Raw genomic sequence first — 24,284 nt, 5'->3', positions numbered from 1 at the left:
AGCCTAACGATATGAGACTGCAAGGGCAGCAGGTTTAGTATTAACAAATTAGATTAGCAGGTCGGTGTCAGTTTAAAGGACACTGTTAATGGCTTTCAGTGCTAAAACTAATGCAGTTTAATCTGTTTTCTTAATCCAATTGTTCTCCATTACAGGAGCTAAACGGGATAACATAAGGCGTCATGTAAAGCAGGGGAGACCGATTTGATAGTTAAAAAGAACATTCAAAATGAAATAGAATTGAATTATTCCTGCAGAAATCAAAGCGGGACTAAATGAGTTATGCATAGTAGTCCATTGAAATTTTATATATTGAGCCCTTCTGTCATGCAACCTCCTACTTTTCCTTATAAAAATATGGCTATTATTATTATTATTATTAAAAATGTATTTATTTATTTGTTTATTTATTTATTCTAACATTGTGATGATGATTTCCAACCACTGTGCTGTGGCAAATTATTGTTTAAAAAAAAAAAATTCACTTATTGGTCTGAAAAATATTTATTCACAACATATGTATTTTTGTTCATCTATCCATACCAGCAACTGAAAATGACAGGCAGAAGAATTAAACATACAATTATCAAAATTGTCTAAAGTGATTTTTTTTTGTAAATGCAAACAAATGCTATGTGCATACCAGACAAACAAAAAACATTCTTACATAAGTAGTGTGTTGAGATATTTTGACTTGTATTATTCATATGTTAATTTGTGTAGTTGACAAAAAGCACAAAAGACATTTGCCTTGTGTATCTTCTGCTGGAAGGCTTCCATTGGATAGAGAGCACACAGATTCAGTCATTTGCAGAATGTGCAATAATTTCATGTACCTTCATTTGATGGTCCACTGGAAATACAAATTATATTCCCCAAACACATTTTGATAACGTAATTTCTTAAAATAATGACCTAAGTCATATTTTGAACAAAATTCGTATTATTTTTGCCTTGAACTTTTCCTCAGGTTGCTGGCCACCTCTGCTAAAATCGGCTGCATACCAAGTTCAGATAATTTAGTTCTCCCCCTGGAATCAGAACCCAAATTGATTGGCCAAGTATGTAAAAATGCACACGGAATTTGTCTTCATAGTTACAACCCGTCCTAAAAACAACAATTAATGACCAAAAGATGGAGACAGAATGGGAAGCCTGGCGGTTCACCAGTTAGGGCCCCCGTTTTCTTAAGAGGGTGGGGGTGAAATTACATTACTAAGACATATCATCTAATGAATATTTAATTCAGTTTTTTTGTATTTTCTGAAATAAAAACCGGGGGGAATTTAGGCCATTATTTTCACTCCCTTCATAAAAAGTATATACATATGTGTGTCCAACCCTCGAGTTTAGGTAGAAGCTGGGTCTGTTGTGCCCTCCTGCACTTGGTTTTTAAGCAGCAGGAACTTGAGAACAGGGTCAACGTACTCCATGAAGGTGTCCTTCACTCCCTTCTCCAGTAAGTATCCCTCTGTCTCAATTTCTGTGTTCTCCTTCCCCGCTACTGCCTCCATGGCGGTTTGCAGGAAGCGCAAACTCACCAGCACGGAACCCTGGGAATGAGCAGGATATATATGTCAATCATCGTCTGCACATTCTATTGTAAGGTGCCTCTCGAATACCTGCAAGAGGAAGACTGACAGTACTCCAGCACCAATGGTGTTCATGAGGCCCATGAAGTAGTTGACCAGGGCCTCCCTGCAGCCCCGCAGGTAGATGTTGAGCTCCTCTGTCTCGTACTCGTAATTATAATGAGCTGAATTGTTGGTGAGGTGATACTGGATGCACGGCCGAGGAGAACTGGGATTACAGCAGCTGAATGGGACTCCGTCGACCAAATATCGTCCGTCAACATTGCTCTTAACGCGGCTGGAGGGAATAAATAATATGATTATTTACAACGATCCATTCAATCTGTTGCATAATGTGACCGTCCCACACGCACGACTTACATTTTCACTTCCCTGGAGTTGAAATCAAGGTAGCGATTGCTGACCCACTGGACCTCAAACCAGTCCCTGTGGTCGGTATTGCCGCAACACTGGAAGTCCATCTGCAAGCGATCGATGTTCTGCTTCTGGAAGCAGCGTCCTGGGGTGTCCGTGTCCTTGTAGAAGCGGATGCCGTTCCTCAGGCCGGCCTTCAGAGAAGACTCCAGATTGCCCTTCATGGCGTAGCTCATGATGACCGCGAGCAGCATGAGGACAGTGAAGAAACAAGAGACGGCAAAGTAGGGCTTCAAAAAGGTCTTCCAGCGAGGAAATCGGCCAGCGTCCAGGGAATCCTGACAGATCTTCGATGCAAAGTAATTGATGCCCAACGAGGCCAGACCAACTATCATGAGGGTGTTGGGCACGATATGTATGTCTGCATTTTCCATTACCTGTAAGAGAGTCACATAAAATGTAATGGAAATAAATGACATGGTTCCAAAAGCCACCAAACTCCAGTTTAGTTTAAACATTTTAAATTGTTAAGCAAACATCAAGCCAACATTTTTATTTATATATATTTCTGGTTTGAGTTAAATTCTCCACTGGAAGGTTCTAATAGAAGCCTCTATCTCTATCAATGTGTATGAAGTTATCCTGTTAAAATTAGGGATGTTTAATATCACTTTTTTTCAGCCCCATACCAGTATGAGTACTCAACTCTTGAATAGTCACTGATACCAAATACCGATCCTACTAATACTTTTCATACATAACATTTCTATTAAACCAATGCCATAATTTAATTGAAAGACCTACGGTATTTATTCCAATATAAAATTTGTCCTTAAAACTGCATGGAATAAATGTTCTGTATGGAACACACCATAAAATTAATTTTAAACAAATAATATAAATGATGAATAAATAAATAAATATGGGGTGTCAGGCGATTGCAATTTTTATTATAATTAATAGTAATAATAGTTAACGCACAATTAATTGCAAATTTTATATCTGTTCTAAATGTACAATAAAATATTTTTTCCCAAGTTTTCATACTCTTAACCTAAAAGTGGAAAAATGTTTATACTAATAAAAATATGGCTGCAACTTTTAATCATTGATACAGTAACTTCATAATATTTCATAAATAATTTAAAATGTTCATAATTTAAAACGATGCACTGAAAAAAAAACAAGTGTGATGTTGATTTGTATTGAGAGAATTTTTCTGCCACTAGATGGCATAAGTGCATTTGTCTTTTCATATTAAGAGCAATCTAATCTTTAACATGAAGTAACTTTTGAAATTGTGCACATTTGAAAAATTGTAAAACACAACTTGACCCCAGTCTCCACATATATGCATTATTATTCAATTTATCATTGCAAAATTTTGACGTGGACGTGTCTGCTGCGCTGCAACTGGAATTCCCCCAATCGCGCGTTAAAAAATCTAGTGGCATTAAAGGAACTTTGAATTAACTCAAAATTAACACACTAATGTTACTAAAAATGAACACCCCTAACATAAATAAATAAATAAAACAATCCAGTGGCCAGAAAAAGACTTAATCAAAATATGTGATTGTACAACTTCTTTCAACAGATACCGATATCGGCCTTCGTCCTGAGTACCCGATACCTTGAAATAAGGCCAGTATCGGCCCGATACGATGACCGGTATCGGTACTCGCCAATCCGTAGTTAAATCCCATTATTTATACAATGACTTGCATATATTCAACAGTCATAGTGCATTTGAAATATATCAAGCCACATATGATTAAAAATGTACAACACACATGAACAGACAGTGAAAACAGATCCCGTTAAAGTTGGGGATTAATGTGATTAAGATGATTAGGATTTGGTTATCAAATAATGAGTCATGATTCAAAGTGGGCCACGGGTGTGTTGGAGGTCTTCAAATTTCAAGGACAAGCATTTAGCATTACATTCAAATGAAACCCGATAGAAGACATTTCCATTTTTTTTTTGTACGTTTATCCCAGGCCAGAAAATAATTCCGATACATATGCTATTTTTGTCCACACTAGCAATCATATAACAGCATAACTATCGTGTGTCTTTTACACTTATTTTGTGTTTAACATAGTTTATGGTTTCCGTGCTATGCACCAAAATGTCAAAACCCACAAATATTTAATAGCGAAACAATAAAAGTGTGTACCTCCGCCCTGCTGCGTAGCTCCATCTTGAGGACGCAGCCGAGGGTGAAGGTCATGGCCCCAGCTGCCGTGGCACACCAGGACAGGAGCCACAGTCCCTGAGCGAGCTTCACCCTTTTCTGAAAGGGGAACTTCATCTTCATCACCACCATGGTTGCAGCGAGGGGCACTGAGTCTTATCCGGGGGGGAAATAGGGGAAGGAGAACGGCAGCACGGAGGGACGAGGCTGTTTTTGTCTAAAAAGAAAGAAGCATTACAAAATGTGCAATTTGGAAAAACAAGCAACTGCAACAGCAATATGACTGACGTAAAAACAAACTTAAGATCTATCGCGTATAAAAATGTCAAGACTTTTGTGTGAATGAAATCTTTGCGGCCAATGTTAAAAAAAAAAAATGGCACTCACCTTATTGGGCTCTACAAAAAGTGCTGAAAAAATAGTTCACAAACAACCACCGACCACTGTGTACCTCCCAGGGTGCTACACAGTGGATTTGGCAAACCTGAATGCTGGGAGCGTCTTAATGCTAATGCCTGCCTATCCTATTAAACCGGTCAGGGAATCCGGGCCATTGTCTGCTCAGCATCCATCGTACTCAAATGAAGGGAGGACAAAGGTGACAACACGGATTTGAGAAAGCGAGAAAGTGATGGCTACAAAGAGCCATTAAGTGACAAAAAACGAAATGCATACTGTAGGCTACTTGTACACACAGTCCTCTATAGTTATGAGCTAAACACAATTCAAAATAGATTCTACATGTTTAATTAATTAATAAATGCCTTCACAAGAACCCTTTGATTTCATCGGCCAATCAGCACAGTGAGGTAAGGGCAATAATGACAGTAATCATTGAAAAATGAAAGAATTTAAGTTCAATTTGAAGTAACATTTTTTTACCAAAATAGTGTCAATGTTTTACAATAATTTTCTGGAATTACAATGTTGAACTTCTGACTATTTGCTAAGTGCCCTATAAAGGTGAGAACACATTTATTAAAGGTCATCAATAGGTGCTTTTTTTTTCTTTTTTTTTCTTTTTTTCCGGAGAGCTCAGTTCATTCGGTAATTTTACAGATTTGACATGTCATCATCATTGCTCTCCTTTTTTTTTTTTTATATAATTTTTTGTATACATTTTTATTTTGTATGTGGGTGTGTATGTGCATGTGCGTGTGTGCATTAGTTCACCTAAAACTTATTAAAAAATCCCATACTGTTCACCTAAACCGAACACTTCCGAATCCAGTCAGAGTCGTGAGGCCGCCAGGAGACCCGAGGAAGGACCAAAGATAAGAAAGGAAAGTGAAATCCATCCAATTAATAGATGCTTCTAAAGAAAAAGTGACAGTAAAAATGATGGCATGAAAGTTCAGCATTATTAATACTCTGGTGCATGAATTATAAAAGCTCCATTAAATACTTTTTTCTTGTGTTTTTACTAGAGATGTTTGATATAACTTTTTTTTCAAACTGATACCATTCAACCCTTGAGTAGTCAGTCACCGATACCAAGTAGTGATACCACCAGTACTTTTAACCCACAAATTTCCCCCCCCCCAAAACAATATATATTTTTTAATTGAATGAAATTAATGGCAGTTTTTGTAAAATGGCCACAATAGGGCGCCCAATCTCAAGTACTGATACCTGGCTTGAAATGAGTATTCTGATACCTGGTATCGGTACTCGCCCATCCCTAGTTTTTAGTTTTTGTCGGGCATGTAAAAAATAAATATATCTTTTTTTATGTGATTTTCCTCAGGATGCTACAGTCAGCCACTTAAGCATTTAATCAGTACAAACATAATTAAACAATGACCAAATATGAGTTTTGATAAACCCAATATGAATTGTTTTTATGCTTTGTAAAATTGTAAAATTATTTCACGCATTATTAGCATTGTAGGACCCTATTGTTTAGTCGTAACTAACAAGCAGCACTCACAACTATAATACACTTCCCTCCAAAATAAGTTTAATTAGAACAACGATTGCGTGACTTTTCATACTCCTCAGTGGGCAGGAATGGTATTATGTCATCATAGCATGCCATCGTTTCAGCACCAACTGACTGCCTCTGCACCCTGAACACCTGCAGAACAATCCATCCAATCCATCCTGTTGATAGACAAACTTCTACGCAGCGCTGCATATAAATCACATTTCAGAATATCCGTTATCAACACCCTATACCACATCCAAAGCAGGATCAGGGGGTGGAGTCGATATCGGATGGCACTGATCGGCTCGCCGGTCAATCACAGAGCTGACACAGTGACAACCAAAACGAATCTACGACTGTTCAATCTCTTCACAGATGATGGATGGAACCTAGAAAAGGCACATAGACAGACGGACAAACTGGATGGATGGATGGATAGGTAGACAGGATAGACGGGCGGACAGACAGACAGACAAGATAGACAGACAGACAGATAGACAAGATAGTTAAGATAGACAGGAAAGACAAGATAGATGGATAGATAGATAGACAGGATAGACGGACGGACGGACGGACGGACAGACAGACGGACAGACAGACAGAAAGACAGACAAGATAGACAGATAGACAGACAAACAGATGTACTTTATTAATCAACAAAGGGGAAATTCAGGATGTTCAGTAGCAAAAAGTACATTACTTGTCCATCAAATTTGAAATAAATGTTTAACAGTGTTTTTATTTGTGGTATTGCATTATTGTAATTACATGGCCTGAGCAGATGATGTACAGCAGCTTATGCATAATTCTCCTGGCAGGTTAAGTATCGTTATTACAGAGGGAAAATATTCGTACTGAAAAATGTTTTTATTTGTTCATTGATCATTCACACAATATTGACCACTGTTGTATTTACAAACAAAATTCTTGAGGGTATTTTAGGATTTTGCTTCACATCCAAAATTAACGACTGGATTTTTTTCTTCACAAACATATTAATTATACATTTAAAAATACAATAAAGCTGATTAAAATGTACATTCTAATAACAATCTAGTAAAAGTAATGCAGGGAAAGCAGCCTGTATATAAATACTTCTACTGTACAAGCACGTGTATTTGTCTCTACTCTGAATTTGGGAGCTGTCAATGAACCTGATCAATTGTACACTTATTATTATTATTTTATTTTTTTTACACCAAGTATAGCGCTGCAGTCAACTCTCCTGCTCGGTAAAGGTCAGGTTGTAATTGAGGTCAGGAAGTGTGAACAATCTTTGCATCACAGTTGCGTTTGCTCCCCCCCTAACACCTCCTCCGCAATCCCCCCCGTCCAGCCGTGCATTTCCGACCTGCCCTGACACATCCCCTCACCGGGCTGCGGTTCGCACATGAGCCGGTTGAGCATCTGATCAACACATTGCAGACTGCACGGAGCGCTTGCGGCCTCTGACGCCCTCCCGTCCCTTTCGTTTGTTCTCCAGCGATGAATGATCTCGTTATCTAAATCGTCACTGGCTTCGTCGGCGGGGCGGTGGAGGTCCATCATGGCTTCCGTTCCTCTCAACTCCTTTGGCATTTGATGGCACGCGAGCGGGATTTCCTCCAGGCTCGCTGACCTGATCAGTACGGTCGAGCCAAGATTCGGACCGGCGGCGATCCTAAATGCGCTGTCGCCTGCCATACCTGAGAAGCAAGCAGTGGATGGTGGGGGGGGTAAAATCTCATTGCGGATGGTGAACTGGAGATGAGGTACCTGCAGAGGTCGAGGAGATGGAAGTGGAATTAATTCCTCACCTCCCGACTCGCTGTCCATGTCTACTTCCCTGTGCATCCATGCTTGACTTCTGTTTGAGCCTGTCAGTATAAATCGCGGGATCTCTTCCCCCATTTCTGACCAGTCGGACTCCTCCTCTTCTGGAACTGAACCCAGGCACTGTTCCTGCCCGGCAATCTGGACCTTTTCGTAGTTTTGGCTGTCCATGAACTGGACCGGGGGAGGAGCCAGAGGGAGCATCACCTGACTGATGGCATCATCTGGATGGAAATGCTCATTGGTTTGGTGCAGCACGGAAGTTGCCTGGAAATGAGATGAATCATGAAAATGCAGCAGTTTATTGAGTTTTCCGTTCATGAATGCAGACATTGTGACGTTATTACATTCAGTGAGTCCATATTGCCAAATTTTGCGCCGGCCAGTTGTTCTGTCAATGCGGAAATACGTCGGCTCAACCTCTCTCGCTCTCCTTCCATGCTCCGGGTCTGTCAAACAGGAAGTAATAAAAATACGATTTCAAACTGGATGCCACGTTTAACATCAGGTATGTAAATGTTTGGGTTTTACCATCGAGTTAAGTTTGTGCTCCAGCAGGCTATTTGTTTGTTGTGTGGATGAACAGTTCTCATGGAGTCTAAGAAGAAGATTAAAGGACACACAGATGTCTGGGTTACACACGGACACATAAAGCTTTACGGGTAACAGCAGACAGCTGTCATTTTAAAACATTCACTGCCATTGGCGGCTATAGACGTCAAAAATTAATTTGAACTATTTCTATTAGTTTCACATATTTTTGAGTGTGACAACCTAGAATTCTTTTATTGTACATTTAGAACGGATATAAAATGTTTGATTAATCGTGAGTTAACTATTGAAGTCATGCGATTAATTACAATTAAAAAAAATTACTGTTTGACGCCCCTAATTTTTTAATAATCTTTCCTTTCCTTTTTTTTTTATCAGACGATTAATTTTTTTTCATTGTTATTAATCACATGACTTCACTAGTTAACTCAAGATTAATCACCAATTTTATATCTGTTCTAAAAGTACAATAAAAACAATTCTAGGTTTTCATACTCGTTAACAAAAGTGGAAAAAAACGTGAAACTAATAGAAATAGCTCAAACGAATTTTTGACGTCTATAGCCGTCAATGGCAGTGAATGAGTTCATGTCTGTTTACACTGACTACGTTTAACATGCTGCCAATAACCCTTTCAAAACCTGAATATTTCAAAAACATTATTAAACAAATATATACTGTCATATGAGCACATAACGGGGTACCTGCATTGAACAGAACTTTTTCTGTGCATGCTCTATTTACAAAACATCTTCGTCTGAGCTACTTTTAAGTGCGGCGGCCATCTTAGGTTGCCACTCGCTAAACAAGCCTAACTTGAATATGTCTCTACGGTGAAAATACCACAGTGTGTACACACACATATAAGTGTGTATATATAAGTCTGTGCGGCGTTGTGTGTGAGTGTCGCAATTTAGATCGGATTATGTAAATGGGAGTGCTGTCCGCCCATGCATGTAAACGGGTAATCGCGAATGCTTCAGAAAACGGAATTTTGACCTTAACCCGAATATTGATGGCATATAAATGTCAGTGTTTACATTCTAAAACTCTTTGTTAGGTTGTTCAATTCCACACGTGTCCTCTGGAGCTCCTCTTCCAAAAGCTTATGGCTGTTTAAAAATTCTCCAAAACACTCCATCTTGACTAAACTCTGCTGAAGACCTTCATTAGCTTCCTGTAGGGTCCTACAAGGGAAATCAGACAAAGAAAACATACGCGATGAACGTTTGAGTCATCTCTTCACTTGCATGCTTGTCCAAACGGTGACTGCTAAACAGACCAAACTCATTTGACCACACTTACATAATCTTGTCCATTTCATGTGTTGGTTCCTATTGAGGAGAAGAAGGAATATGTTAATATATTGGATGTTTCAATAAGTAGCTCAAAATGACAAAATACAAGCAATGGGGTCAGTGATTCCCAACCAGTGCGCTGTGAGAGATTGTCAGGGGTTGCGCTTGTAATTTAGTAGGGGTGGGAATCTTTGAATGTCTCACGATTCGATTCAATTCCGATTTTTGGGTCTGCGATTGGATTCGGAATCGATTTTCGATTAGGGACGATTTTTGATTCAAAATGATTTGATTGACAATGATTTTTGCTTCAATCTATAGATGTGCAAGGAATTGTAATGATCTACTCCAGTCTGACTCGCTAATGCTAATTAGCGCGCTACTCGCGGCACTTTTATCACTCAAAAGAACGGCTCCACGCTGCAAAAAAAAAAAAAAAACTTTTATTGGAATATTTTTTTCCTTCTACTCTCTAATGTGGCTACAACTTAACCGTGTATTAGACCGCATGGAACCACACTGCCCCTAAGTTGCCAAATCGGGTACAACATGAACAGCGCTCCAAATAAAGACACACACAGACAAAGGCAAGACGGCATAAAATAAGTTAAATAAAATTGATTTTGGGACATTTAAAATCGATTCTGAATCGTACTAAATGAGAATTTGATTCTTATGAGAATCGATTTTTTTGGCACACCCCTATAATTTAGTATTCTTACTTTTTATGACATTTTTATTTGGTCATGAGGCATGAGATTTTTTTAACGTAAATAACGGATGACTTTGTAACAATCCGTAGTATGAAACCGCGTCACCTCTGTTTTTGTTATGGCGATTTTTGCACTTTATTTTTGGCTATCCAACAGCGCCGTCCGTCCATGGCTGCACGACCACCACCACTTGGCTCAGTAACGGATGGGAAAGACTGCGTTAGAGTCCAGAATTCTGTGATGTCTCATGGCAGAACATGGAAATGATCGATTTGGCTTTATGAATACAGCCACAAAGGGAACTTCATGAATTAGTGACTTTATAGGGAACTTAAATTCCATACAGGACATGGTACGCAAAATGTTGACGGCATACTTGCGGTATTGATGGACCGGTAAAGTCGGTTTGCTCCTCGTCTCGACCGGAAGGGCTGGTCATCTTCCGCGTCGAGTCCATCTTACAGGAAAGAACCGCCTTCTTCTGGTGTGGAGGCAGACTGGGCGCGGACTCTTTATTAATGTGAACGTGCTTGTCCTCATTTTCTGGCTCATTTTTGGCGAGGTGTTTGCTTTGATGTGGCTCATGTTGACGTGAATCCCCGTGTCGGTTTTGAAGGATCTGGATGTGGTGGCCCTCGTGCTGATGATGATTGTTTGGACTTTTGCGGTCTCCATGGTGATGCTGACGGTGCGAACTGGGGTGATCTCTGTTGTGGTGTTGGCCGTTTGGACTGTGATGGTCTCTGTGATGATGTTCTTCATGAGCGTTGCGATCATCTCGGTTTGGACTGTGATGACGTCCAGATTGGTGCTCTTGATAGGAATTCTGGCTCTCTTCATTGTCGGGCTGGTGGACCTCCTTGCGGTCATCTCCACGGTGACCATGACGGTTCGGACTATGGCGGCTGCCGTGATGACTTGGTCTATGATGCTCTCCAAATTCGTTAGGTTTGGCTTTCTGGTGGGGAAGGTGCCCTCCATCTTCATGGGCACCATGGTTATGGATCCCAGGTCTGAAACTGTGATGCTGATCAATGCCATGGTGGTTTCCATGGTGATGTTTTGAGTAGGGCTTATTGCTTTGGTGGCAGCCTTGGGCTTGGTTTCCATGACGCGGCGTGGTTGGACGTTTTGCATTTAAATGGTTACTATGATGATGACTTTTACTCGGATGATCTTTGTGGTGCTGGGATGCGCTATTGCGCATTTGATGATGAGCGGGGGCTCGGTTTTGGTGCTCTTCGCGGTGATGCGTTGTAGAGTGATGGTCTCCATAGCGGGGAACATTACCTCGGTCGTGATGACGGTAACGACGGTCGCCCTGCTGGAGAAAAGTCGGGTCACGACTGCTGTGGCGGCCTCCGTCATGAGTGCGAGGAGAACGTTTGTCGTGATGATAACTGGAACTGTCAGAATCTCCCTGACTGGGATAAAAGATAGGACTGTAGCGTCTACGATGGCGATGCGGACTTTTGCTGCGGGGGTATTTGTGATAACTCGGGCTGTGGCGGTCGCTTTGGTTCCGACGGCGGTGCGGTTTACAATAAGGTGAAGGTGAGCGATGCTGAGAAGTTTGGGACCATGACGGATGTCTGTCCGAACGACTTATGTCAGTGCAGCTTCTGGGCCTGGCTTGCGCGCGATTGGGTGAGTCTGGAGAGCGGTGACTCCGGTGCTGGTGGGACGATTTGGACTTTGAAAGCTGAGAATGAGAATACTGGCCGGACTCGACGGAGTCGGCGCTGGCGGGCCGACTCCTCTGCTGCTGGCTTCTGTCTGTGTTGCTCTCAGACTTCCTGGATCGAACGGAGGCGGGCTCCGAGCTGTTTGCTTTCCGAGCATTGGTGACGCCCAGAGTGGTGAGTCTCATCGGGCTGAGCACTTGTCGAGTGATCTCGTTAAGGAAGGCGGAGAACTTCATTTTCTCCTTCATTAAATTCTTCTGGACTTGGTTTTTTCTTCTCTCCTCTTCTTCCTCGTTTGCATGCCCGTCTTTTTCTAAGGGCCGAGTGAGAGCCTCCATAGATTTGGATTTGCGGAAATTTGCGCTCTCGTGCGTCTTCTTCTGAGTGTCTTGCTTGGAGCCATTGTGAGCAGATTTGCCTTTTGGCTGTTTCTGCTTGCCCACGTGACTCCTGTTACCAATCAAAGGCACCGCGTCTTCTCTTTCTTCAACGTACTTGCTTTTTTCGGATATATTCGTACAAGACTGGGAATGCTGAGGTCTCCTAAGAAGAAATGTGTCCGAACCTTCGCTGCTACTCTCTGATGACAGACTGGATGAAGATGCTGAAGAGGAGGAGGTGCTGGACGATGAAGAACGTGAAGAAGAGGAGGCGGTTGTCGATGAAGAGGAGAAAGTGGATGAAGAGGAACCGTATGAAGAAGTGCAAGAAGTTTCCGAAGGAGAAAGCTGGTCGTGGCTTAGCTTGTGGTGGTAATGATGTGAATGATGATGATGATGATGATGAGGGAGGTGGTCACTCAGCAAGCTGTCCTCTGCTGTTGAATGGGTGCTATTTCAAAAATAGAACATGAGCGTTGAAATGAAAAGTAAATAAATGAAATTTACTTTCAACAAATTAAAGTGTGGGTAGTTTAATTTACTCACTCTTGGTTGTCTTCATCTGACTGATGAAACTTGTGATGATGATGAGGGTGACGGTGGTTTTGTTTGGAGTGATGGCGTCTCATTTCTTGAGATTTGGCGTCTGTTTTTTTGTTCTTGATTTTTTGTTGCTGGTCACACATTTCGGATTTTGTACCTTAAAATCGTCTGTTGGCCTGACAAAAGGGGTGAAATCGTTGTCAGGTGGATTGCAATTAAGAATATTATAAATTACTTGGGGTGTCAGGCAATTACAATTTTTAATCGTAATTTATCGCATGACTTCAATAGTTAACTCACGATTAATCGCAAATTTTCTATCTGTTCTAAATGTACAATAAAATATATTTTTCTAAGTTTCCAAACTCTTAACATAAAAGTGAAAAAAAAGTTAAACTAATAGGAATATGGCTGCATCCTTTAGTCATTTCATTGATACAGTAATTCCATAATAACTCAAACTTAAAAATAAAAAGATGTACTCTAAAAAAAAAAAAAAGAAGTGTGATATGGATTTGTGTTGTCATCTTTCTGCCACTAAATGGCATAATTGCATTTGTAAGATGTTGGTGACAGCTCAGTGCATTTTTCTTTTCATATTAAAAGCTATCTAATCTTTAACACGAAGTAACTTGTGAAATTCTGCACATTTTTTAAAATGGGAAAATACAAGTTGACCCCAGTCTCCACAAATGCATTATTATAAAATGTATTACTGCTCATTTTTTTGACGTGGACGTGTCTGCTGCGTTGCGAGTGGAATTCCCCCAGTGCAGGCTTTCCAAGCAAGGGGCGGTCATTAATCACGTTAAAAAAATTTGCGGTGTTAAAGGAATTTTAAATGAACTCAAACTTAACGCAATAATTTTGACACGCCAATGAATTACATTTGCTTTCCACAAATTTCCATGTACTATTAACTAGCAACTGCTGCACCGAATTGTAGGAAAAACATGAAAGTTTTTTTCCCCTTAATATTAGTACCGTACAGTCATTAACATGAAATCAAACAACACACAACTTACATTAAACTGAATTAACTTGTTTGAATGATTACAAAACAGCCAAATGACTTTCCTTATCTTTACTCAACCCACTTAACCAATTCATTCATATCACACAGCTGATAAGTTTACTTACGGTCTTACCGGGATGAAGCGGAAAGAGATGTTGACTAATGCTGTGTACCAGAAGCAAAATGACATTGTGTGTGTGTGATGCCCTTTCTAATTGAACAGTGAAGCATGTGTGACACACACACACACACACACACACACACACACGCAAATCAATAAACTGCAGTGTCACTCAATGACAGGGGGGTCAGATTGTAGAGGTGAAAACGTTGTGGTCTATGAGACATACGAAATTAAGGATACATTAATATCAGTGTGTAGATGTCAGTATAATTTTTTTTTTTTGCCAGTGAAAAGCATCATGGGAGAAGAAATAGATACCACAAATAGCAACGCTTACGGTATGCATGTTGCAATCTATTGATTGGGATGCCCTTATTATGTCAGTGCAATGGGCAATCTAACACTCAAAGTTAGTGAGAAATGCATTGAACTCCAATAGAATGACAATCCAACCATAAAATGCTGCATTAATTAAAAGCTGGAATGTTAAGGGGAAAAAAGAAAAAGAAACGCAAGCTTTGCGGTGGACAAAACAGATTTGCTTTTGTTGCAGGAAGTATATTAATACCACCGCCATGGGCACCTTTCCCTGCATCAATAGAATATGGCTCAGATCCACTACATATCAATGTGAAAAACTGTTTGGCTGACGCAATGGAAAATTGGGAGAGGTAAAAAGAACGCATGCACCGCAAACATGATGTACTTGTGAATATTCCCAAACAGCCTTGCCTGGGGTTCTTGTAGAGATTCCACAGAACAGCATGCGTCATTGATTCATGTATTTCTTTCTTTACACAGGGTTTTCTGAAATTGCTGCAAATATTTTGAACACAAAAGCCGTTTGATCTCCATGCAAATAGAAAAAAAAATATTTATTTTTTTGGGCAGTATTCTCACTTTATTTTCAGAATGATCACTTTAAAAGTGAGAATTCTGATTTTAATCTTAGAATTCTCAATTTAAAGTGACAACATAAATATAATTAATTGTAGTTTAGTGCAGTTTTAGAAACAAAAAAAACTCCTTGTACTGTACACCATTGCTAGGAGTGGGTTGGGAACTGTGATGAGCTATTGGAGCAATTTTCCTTAGTTAATAAGCACCGCATTGATGAAAGTCTGTAGTATTACCATTTAATTCAGTCGGAAAATAACCCAACACAGCAGAAAGATTAATAAAGTATTAAAAGCACTCAATTTCAAAAGAAAAACAGCCACGCAAACGAGTGAATAATTAGGTGTGTTTGACTCCCCAGTTTTGATGCACTTCATTTCTGCAATTAACATGGAAGCATTTTTTACATTCACAATTATATACATCATGGTTTAGGTTTCGACAACATTTACTATTAGTCAGTCTACTGGTAAATATAAACATTGCCCCCATTAGACCCATCCATCATATAGCTTTTTTTTTGGTCCTTAATGGGAAAAACTGTAGTTTGCTGAGAGAGGGCTTCCACATCAGTTCCTGGTGGGTAATGTCTCTCTCTGCTGGCCAAATTGTGTACTACAGTGCCAATATGCTTTTTGTCTTATCCAATACAGTGTGAATGCTGCGCAACATTGAGGTGGGTCAAAGTATGTAATCAACATCTGATTTCAGTTTTTGCCCACACGGATGTGCGGGTTCAGAAGAGGATCTAAATTTGGGTCTGAACCAGCTGAGGCACGTCCAAGTTTAGCCATTATGATAATCAACGTAAAGAATCCCAGCATGCCAACCAAAAGGAACATGAAGACCCGCTGTTTCCAGGACAGGGACGTCTGCTTTGAGCCTGTGCAATTCCTAAAAGAAAATCAACCATGAGTTTGCTATACATCAACTATAACAAATAAAATAACAGACACTCTCTCATTACTTACTTGAGAATTCGAGCAAACCAGCCTAATGTTGGCCGTCGTCTGTACTTGTCATCGTCGAAGTCCAGCTGCGTGATCGAGCTGGTGTCCCTCGTGTCGTAGATTTTTCTTGGCGATGATCCTTAACAGCAATATTTTGTATTGATTGCACATCAAAAGTATCACGGGATTAGGTCAAATTTTATTATTTTCTTTTTTTAAATGACACTTGCTAAATCAATAAGACAAAGGCTGCATCCTCAGATTTTAATTCTCTCTTTACCTTTGTGAAGAGTAATTGTGTCGCATGTAGTGGCCTCTGGAAAGTTGACCACGGAGTGATCTTGGCTATTTTGATCCCCATTCTTATGACCAAAAGTGTCCTCTGCTAGGGATGAAACTGTATTTGGTGCTTGGTTGAGACTGGCATTGTAGGTGCGGCTGTGGTAAATGTGACTTTGTTCTTGTGCTGTAACCCCAAAGAAAGAAAAAAAAGAGACCATTCTGTAGACCTTGATTGGGTCATGATATTAAAACTGCTCCCCAAAAATACATCAAGATATAAAGACGACGGGACACGAAGACTCACCATCAAATGATGACCAGTCAGTGTAGTCTGTAACATCATTGGCTGTGACCTCCTGAAGGATATCCACTGACTCGTCAATCTGGATTTGATCATGAAAATATACACGTATGATTTTAAATTCATTGAGCAAAAAGAGAACTATGATGTGACTAGTTACAAAAATGATCTAGACACTCCTCAATTAGTCTTCAATTAACCTAACAATGCATGTTTTTGGAAAGTGGGAGAATCCAAAATAAATAGAGAAAACTTATACAAGAACGGGGAGAATATTTAACTTTCAATCAGGAAGGTCCGAGACAAACTCTAAACTCTACGGCAGGCAAGCTTAACACGTCTGAAACTGTACCAAAACTCAGGTGTCCATTATGAAGTGCCTCATTAGTATACGTTTCATCCCAATAAAAAAAAACAAAATCATCATTTCATTCTCACTTGGATTTACTATATAGGTCCTACTCCTTACCAGTGGCAAGCCCAAACCCGCTCTCGCCCAATTAACAGATGACAGCTGCTCTTTAAGCACATCAGCAATCGGGCTGGCCAGGTTGGAGGGGGGGAACACTGGACCCTGACAGCTGGGACACTGGTATCCTGCTGGAGCCGTATGGAGGGGCAGGCGGGATGCTAAGTTGTTAAGACAGGTCCAGTGAAAAACATCTGCAAAAGGCAAAGTAACAAGTGATTCACCTCAATTCAAATGTAGATTGAAGAAGACAAACGACAGAAATCTCACCATAGCAGATGAGTCTGACGGTGTCTTCAGCAATTAGCGGATTATTGCACAGAAGACAGTTTGGGTTATAATCACTGTCCTGAAGCCATTGCAGATATGATTGCACAATGCACTGAGAAGAGAAACAGGGGAAAACGCATATTTCATTATGATCATGAATATATAAATGTCTGTGCATCCTTTTTTTCTCCCACTGACCTTGTTGTGGTTGGAGACGAGGCAATGCTCGCACACATTGACGCGATGCTCAAAGCAGAATAAATTGGTCACCTTTCTCTTTGGACACTTGCAGAGACCCATAGCCTCCTGTGGTGGAAACCGATTAGACATGTAAAAAAAAAATGCTCCCAACATACAGCACACAGTCAGCGAACATCGTGACAAAACTTCACTGTCACACTGTCAGGTTATTAAACCATGTGTAATAATATGGTACTACAAAAGCTGATCTTCAAAGCAAAATGTTAGTATTTTCAAACTATCCTTTTGCTTTATGAAACATCTTTTTTTTTTTTTACATTAAAATCGAATGAGTAAATATATAAGACACATATGTAATTTGCATACTTTTGTTTTTTTAATTGCTAACTGAAAAACTTTATCGGTCTTACATTTAGCCTGACAAGCCGTAGATTACTAACCAATGGCTACAAATGCTTTAATTTCACATTTATCCAACGATGACAAAACGTGACATTTTGTTACTTGCTCGTCAGACTGGATATGGTTAGCATGCTAGCTAATAGAGCAGAAGCGTTACCGCTAACGACAATCTTACCTGTACAAAGACTTCAATAAAGTCCCGGTGGCCTTAAGGAATGTTGAAAGGATGACATTCACCCTGTTAGGTGTGTAAATGTCAACGAACGAATGATACAGGAGGGACCAGTCATGAGTAAACTTCAGTGCGGCTGCTGCCTTCCTGCTTCTGTTTATGTGCCACGTCTCTTCCGCCTTGCAGACGCTTCTTGTCTTTCATCTCATAGCACGAGCGCCACCTATTGCTGCGGAGTACACATTGCGTCAAAGGATAAACCTCTTTCTTTCAATTGTTTTATTTTTTAAATATTGTGGAATTAAGTGAACCATTTAAGTGGATAATGTGAGATTTGAAGTTGGAATGGTTTGAATCAGTCTAAAGTGTGTGAAAAGAGGTGGATACGTAAGAATTGCAGCGTTGGTGAAGCCACACACTTCCCACCCAGGCCTGCTTGTGAAAAGTTGTACATAGTTAAAAAAAAAAAGGCGGCTCTTATTTGCTTTGTCATAAGTGTGTCTGTTATGTCTTTGGATATGGAAGAACAACGGATAAAGGATCAAATGAACATTTTAAATGAAAGATTGGAAGTGCTACTTCACTAGTAGGCTATATAAGCTTGACGGCTTATAAGGCAGTCAGGATGCGGAGTGACTGGGCGTGAGCTGTGGCCGACAGCAACTCTTGAGTGAATGTGCATACTGATCCCGCTTATGCAAATTAAGCAAATGACGAGCATCAACAATTTAACCACAAATAAGGGGGTTACAATATCTCTTCAATTTTGGAACTTTATTGTAAGTGTGGGAATTGGAATGTGGAAAATAGTTGCCAAGATGTCCTGAATGAGGGGAGCAGTTATATATAATATATATATATATATATATATATATATATATATATATATATATATATATATATATATATATATATATATATATATATATATATATATATATATATATATATATATATATATATATATATATATAATATATATATATAATATTATATATATATATATATATATATATATATATATATATAAAGTACCCTGCCCATGAACAGGTTAAAATGGGCATCGTCTTGTTCAAAAAGAGAGTAGAAAATGGCTAGTCAGGCTAAACACTGCAAGAAGTTGTGCTATAATGTTATAACTTATTGAAGAATATTCTTTATTTATTTATTTTTTTTTACATGTTGAAAATGATTAATACATCTAATCTTATCAGGCAGTTTTGATGCACCATCTTCTGCCCCCCAAAAAAAAGGGGGGGGGGGGGAGCAGTCTAAAGTTTTTACTGTTGGTACATCAAGAATTTTATGGACTAAAATAAACTAAAAGTCCTGAATAATACAGTAGTAATACTGTATATTGGTAAAGGGGCTATCTAAATAATAGTTACACCCTAAACGGTATTACACAAAATGAAAACAATGCATTTAGATGCAACACAACATCTCTGTGCAGCCATTCACAGTAAACAGTAGCGTGATGTGACTTTTGTGGTCCAACTGCATTTCGGGGGTTCTGTCAGCAGATGGAGTAAATAGTGGTGCGCCGACATGAGAACGGCCTGGACAAAAGGACATCGTCACCCTCTTAAAATACTTGCTCAAGTCTTTCTTTTCTTTTTTGGCCTTCAATCATAAGAGGAAATGAGCTTGAAGAAGAAATTGTTCTGGGATGTAACATTTCATGTTCTTATGGTTATCTGACCGCTGAAACGATTTGATCTTTGCTAAACGTGTATGTTCATTTAAACCGATGCGATTGTGTTAATGAGCAACGTTTCTAGTCACTCCAGAGACCCGCTTCCTGCCAAATGTCCTAAATGTAAATGCAAATGAGGGGAATGAGATAGTGAAGGATTGTAACTATAGGAAATGATGGTCATAAAATCACCGGCCATCCCTGCTCGACACCTAGGGTGTTGTAATAATTCAAAGCTGCTGCTTTAAAAGGGAGAGACAATCACATCTTGGACAATGACAGCCATTATAAATCCTAATCTATTTTTCTGAATTACACCAAAAGATATCTCGTCACATGTAAACCCATGCTATTACAGTTGCTCAAAAATAAATAATTAATGAGTAACCGCCCCACATATATTTGAAGTGACATTTATCAGATTTTTTAATAGCATCCTGTTCTTGGAACAATTTCACCTGCTCTGGAAAACCATCTAAAGTAATTAAATGGAGATTCCCTTTTTATTATCTGAGGCCAGATGAGCATGAATTATAAGTGTTGTCAAGGACACATAAATCAGTGACAGTTGTAAAGACACACGAAAAGGGCATCTGGAAAGCACTTGAACTATCAGATGGAAGGCAAATGTGAAGACAAATGACACCGGCACTGGAGGACAAATGAGCCCTGCGGCTGCGGCAGTTGGGAGTGAAGCAGCGATCAGAAAGGTTGTCGGGTCGGGCCCGGGGGTTCAATGACTGATTGGTCTGGCTATTATCGATCAGCTATCAGCTCTATCAGCGAAGCGCGGATTCAAGCCTGTGTCACGCGGGTTTTAAATCCGACGTATTGTTGACAGTAAAAATAATCTGCTGGAGCGATGTGTCATATTGACGGATAAAAACGGTTGTATTTGTTTTAAAATGCTCACCTGGGGGTAATGTTCTCGATGCACTTTGGTAGTTTTTACAACTGGGAGCTGCAGAAAAAACTTGATTTGTTTTGAGAGGGTAAGACAAAAAACAATTTCGAGTTAAAATAAAAGCATCGCCCCCACATACTGTACAGGTGTCACACTAAGTATTGAAAAAAAAAACATTACACCCAACGTTCTACTAGTGTGCCAAATTGTCTTCCAAGTTAGAACAAAGGGCGTACTATAGTACATAGACCATAAAATCCAAATCAAGGAAATCAAATAGATGCTCATACAGTTTGTCATATGGGTCAAATTACCCAGTAGGAGAAACCAAACAGATTTTGATTTTAATGAAACTTGGTGTACTTGTTGACAGTGATGGCCCAAGGCAACATCTCAAATTTGAGGTCAATTGGAGCAGAGGTTTGTGATTTACCGCCTGCCGTATTTTGCCATTTTCTGCAAAAAGGGGGCATGTCCGCCTTCATTTGAACCCCTATATCTCAGGAACTACAGGGAGTCCTGGATTTACGAACAAGTTCTGTTCCTACGCTGGCGATGTAACCCCGAATGGGCTCTTTGCACAAATCCACTCTTTCATGATTGGACAAACTGATTAATCCAGGTGTGCCTGACCTCAGTAACCACGACGACAATGGCCAGACACACCTGGATTAATCAGTTTGTCCAATCATGAAAGACAGGAAATGAAGGAGTGGTATTGAGTTCAGGAAGTAGTGTGTAAGTCGGATTTCACCGTTAAGGTCGAAATTTACATCAAAATACTTTGTATAAAAAAACTTAAATAGATTCAAATAAAAAAAAATTGATGCTGTACTTACCATTATTGCTTAGAGGTGGATGGAAAAGAAGGTGGGGGGGAAGCTGTTGAAGCTATTGCTGAGGAAGCATGTGCAGGTACACTGGGGAAAAAAATGGCGGAACGAGGGACAAAATGGTGGACGAGGCGCGGCCGTCGTAAAGTCGAAACGTCGTCGAGTGTGTCATCATTCAAGCTCTCCCTGTACTCAATCGTCACAAAACAGGTATTGATGGAAAATGCATTCAGCAAAGATGCCATAAACAAAAGATTGGTGCATATTTTAGTAACCTTTTGACCTTTTTGTTGACTTTGATATTGACCTTGTTCTCAAAAACATATAACAGTTTCAGATATGCAAAAATGTTGTTTAGCAGCAATAAGGAGTCAAAGTATCCATAAAATCCCGGACATTCATTGAAAATTTTTTGAAAATTCAACTCAAATCCCTGCTCCAATTGACCCTCAATTCGATGTGGTGTTGTCCCATCACTATCAACAAGTACACCAAGTTGAATTAAAATCAAAATCTGCTTAATGTTCAGATTTCTTGGATGATTTGGCATAGAATGACCGATACACTACTGCAGACTCCCAGATGATAATGCTGATAATATTAGCTCTGTAATGGGCTTACTCTGGTTACAGCGGCTTCTTCCAACCCTCCAAAAACATGCAAGCTAGGATAATTGAAAAGCATAGATGGACTAGTATATTTGTATGTGTAGTGTAAGTCCTCATGTAATGAAAAAAAACCCCCACAAGAAATCCGTAGTCAGAAGCCCATCATCGTCTGATTTACGATGTAATCCACAGCGAATCCTGGAACTTTATCAGGACAGAAGCAGATCCATCAGACTTGGCTTGGAACGAAACTGGATTGACTGATTGATTGGTGTGTGTCAATGAAGGGCAAAGAGAAAGACTAAAGGAAACCGCAGAGTGTAAGAGCAGGCCTGGGGGGGGGGGGGGGGAGCTGCACACGTGGATAAAGCGAGACCCCCCGATGGGGCAAGGAGAGTATTGAATCAGACAGAGACAAATGGAGTGCGAGAGACAGAGAAAGAAATTCAGACATGTGCCTGCTGACCTCAACTTTTTTTTTTATTTTTTTTTTTACAACTAATCAATACAGGCAATTGTGTGTGTGAAAGTGTGTGCTTGTGCACACGGCACACTTGTTTGTGCCTCTCCCAATAAAGATCAGAAACTGTGACATTACCTCAGCCCTTGCCTTCCTAGCCTCTCAACCTTTGCACATGCTTCTATTTAATTTTGTAGCCAGTAATCTTATAAAGAACGGGAGAGGTCTGATGCACTTAGACTGGCCTGGTCATTGCGCTCAATGAGCAAAGTGGCAGATAAAACATCACTGCTGCACAGCAACATGGACAATCGCAATTCACGACACTTTCAAAGCAACAGTTGATTTGGTCATTTCTGGAAAACTGGTAATTCCTTACTAAAGAAACAAAATAATTTGTTTTCAGGTCATGCTTAATATTTGACCGGTTGAGGAACAAACAATGCCAGAAAAATAATTTGCAAACCTTCTTACATGTAGCTCAAGAGAAGCTACACTCCCCATCCCTGCTCTTGTCTTATTGCTTCTATGGATTGCATGTAATCACCGTTAAAGTCTCGAGGGGCTCCAATTTATGAGACAGCAAATCTACGCATTAAATCAACACTCCCTACACACCAAACTCCTCCTTGAGAATGCCACAACGCTTCTATGACGATGTCAAAGAAATATTGTGAACCTTGAGCAGAATGGTAGCCATCTCGCCTGTAATTGATTGCTAAAATAATGGAACATAAACTATACACTGCGGAAACACTTCAAGGACAGTTGGATGAAACGGTTATTTGTTATTCAGGCTTTGCAGTAACAAAAGGGCTATAAACGTCAAAAATTCATTTGAACTATTTCTATTACTTTAACATTTTTCCACTTTAGTCAACAAGAGTATGAAAACCTAGGAAAAAATATTTATTGTACATTTAGAACAGATATAAAACTTGCGATTAATCGTGAGTTAACTCACGAAGTCATACGATTAATTGCAATTAAAAAATTTAATCGCCTGACAAGATGATTATTAAAAATTAGGGGCATCAGGCGATTACATTTTTTTATCATAATTAATCGCATGACTTCACTAGTTAAGTCACGATTAACTAAAAATGTTATATCTGTTCTAAATGTGAAATAAAAAAAATCTAGGCTTTCATACTCTTGTTAACAAAAGTAGAAAAAAATGTTAAATGGAAAAAAAAAAGATTTTTTTTACGTTTATAATCATCAATGGCAGTGAATGAGTTAATGATTATGTCGTGAAATGACAACAGCAATAACAACAAATAGTTTAAGTGAAAAAGATAAAATGTGGACTGAGTAACAGAAGCAAGACATTGCTATAATCAAATGCTAAGAAATTGAGGTACCAGGTTCAGGCAGCACAGTGAAATGGAGGTTCAGGGTTAGAACTTGGCTGTGTTGAGTTTGCGCGTTATCCCCATTGCGTAGGCTCTCCCAAAACATGTTAGTGTAACATGTTTTGTTTGCCAATGCCAATTTGTATTTACTTGTAATTGCCTAACATTTGTTTTGTGAATTGTTAACGTTGGTATTGTATTTTAGTTTTACTAATACTGCGCATGTCATGAGCGCAAGAGAGAGATTGAGAGAGAGAGAGAGATAGGTGTAATAGAGCGAGCCTCGTTT

The 24,284-nt window shown here is 39.6% G+C and overlaps 3 protein-coding genes across 7 annotated transcripts; all 3 read right to left on the bottom strand.

Moving 5' to 3' along the window:
• Nucleotides 1-485: 485 nt before the first annotated feature.
• Nucleotides 486-4,686, bottom strand: rom1a (retinal outer segment membrane protein 1a). Its single transcript, XM_086057575.1, has 5 exons — nt 4,534-4,686; nt 4,129-4,363; nt 1,953-2,383; nt 1,623-1,869; nt 486-1,553 (listed from the first exon to the last, which is right to left on the bottom strand). The coding sequence occupies exons 2-5, from the start codon at nt 4,276-4,278 to the stop codon at nt 1,350-1,352; spliced, it is 1,032 nt and encodes a 343-aa protein (XP_085913701.1). The 5' UTR covers nt 4,279-4,363; nt 4,534-4,686; the 3' UTR covers nt 486-1,349.
• A 2,110-nt stretch (nt 4,687-6,796) lies between these two features.
• LOC147160862 (uncharacterized) lies at nt 6,797-14,261 on the bottom strand. 5 transcript variants are annotated; one of them, XM_086057787.1, is made up of 9 exons: nt 14,205-14,261; nt 13,060-13,232; nt 10,825-12,964; nt 9,743-9,771; nt 9,478-9,624; nt 8,417-8,483; nt 8,233-8,334; nt 7,870-8,152; nt 6,797-7,758 (listed from the first exon to the last, which is right to left on the bottom strand). In XM_086057787.1, exons 2-9 carry the CDS (start codon nt 13,197-13,199, stop codon nt 7,355-7,357), a joined length of 3,312 nt encoding a protein of 1,103 aa, XP_085913913.1. In that variant the 5' UTR covers nt 13,200-13,232; nt 14,205-14,261; the 3' UTR covers nt 6,797-7,354. The 5 variants fall into 5 exon arrangements, with proteins under 5 accessions (XP_085913913.1, XP_085913910.1, XP_085913911.1 ...); XM_086057788.1 differs by having other exon boundaries at nt 7,554-7,758; nt 7,829-8,152; XM_086057784.1 differs by having other exon boundaries at nt 6,797-8,152.
• Nucleotides 14,262-15,309: 1,048 nt separating this feature from the next.
• On the bottom strand, nt 15,310-18,313 carry zfpl1 (zinc finger protein-like 1). Its single transcript, XM_086098825.1, has 8 exons — nt 18,143-18,313; nt 17,563-17,670; nt 17,365-17,476; nt 17,095-17,288; nt 16,629-16,707; nt 16,323-16,508; nt 16,064-16,181; nt 15,310-15,986 (listed from the first exon to the last, which is right to left on the bottom strand). Exons 2-8 carry the CDS (start codon nt 17,662-17,664, stop codon nt 15,800-15,802), a joined length of 978 nt encoding a protein of 325 aa, XP_085954951.1. The 5' UTR covers nt 17,665-17,670; nt 18,143-18,313; the 3' UTR covers nt 15,310-15,799.
• Nucleotides 18,314-24,284: the final 5,971 nt, after the last annotated feature.

Source organism: Leptonotus elevatus, chromosome 16 (assembly GCF_054856555.1).
Source record: "Leptonotus elevatus isolate MCC_2025b chromosome 16, RoL_Lele_1.0, whole genome shotgun sequence".
NCBI lineage: Eukaryota > Metazoa > Chordata > Actinopteri > Syngnathiformes > Syngnathidae > Leptonotus > Leptonotus elevatus.
The sequence above is the reverse complement of the archived record's forward strand: the minus strand, read 5'-3'. Positions and strand labels throughout refer to the sequence as shown.

Coding starts and splice junctions, on each gene's coding strand:
- rom1a (XM_086057575.1), bottom strand. CDS start 4,278: ATGGTGGTGATGAAGATGAAGTTCCCCTTTCAGAAAAGGGTGAAGCTC. Junction 2,384..4,128: donor AGCTACGCAGCAGGGCGGAG/GTACACACTTTT, acceptor ACTCTCTTACAG/GTAATGGAAAATGCAGACAT. Junction 1,554..1,622: donor TGTCAGTCTTCCTCTTGCAG/GTATTCGAGAGG, acceptor GCTCATTCCCAG/GGTTCCGTGCTGGTGAGTTT.
- LOC147160862 (XM_086057784.1), bottom strand. CDS start 13,199: ATGTGTGACCAGCAACAAAAAATCAAGAACAAAAAAACAGACGCCAAA. Junction 9,772..10,824: donor CCGGTCCATCAATACCGCAA/GTATGCCGTCAA, acceptor TCTCCTCAATAG/GAACCAACACATGAAATGGA. Junction 8,153..8,232: donor GCAATATGGACTCACTGAAT/GTAATAACGTCA, acceptor TCTCATTTCCAG/GCAACTTCCGTGCTGCACCA.
- zfpl1 (XM_086098825.1), bottom strand. CDS start 17,664: ATGGGTCTCTGCAAGTGTCCAAAGAGAAAGGTGACCAATTTATTCTGC. Junction 17,477..17,562: donor TCGTCTCCAACCACAACAAG/GTCAGTGGGAGA, acceptor TTCTCTTCTCAG/TGCATTGTGCAATCATATCT. Junction 15,987..16,063: donor TGGTTTGCTCGAATTCTCAA/GTAAGTAATGAG, acceptor ATTTTCTTTTAG/GAATTGCACAGGCTCAAAGC.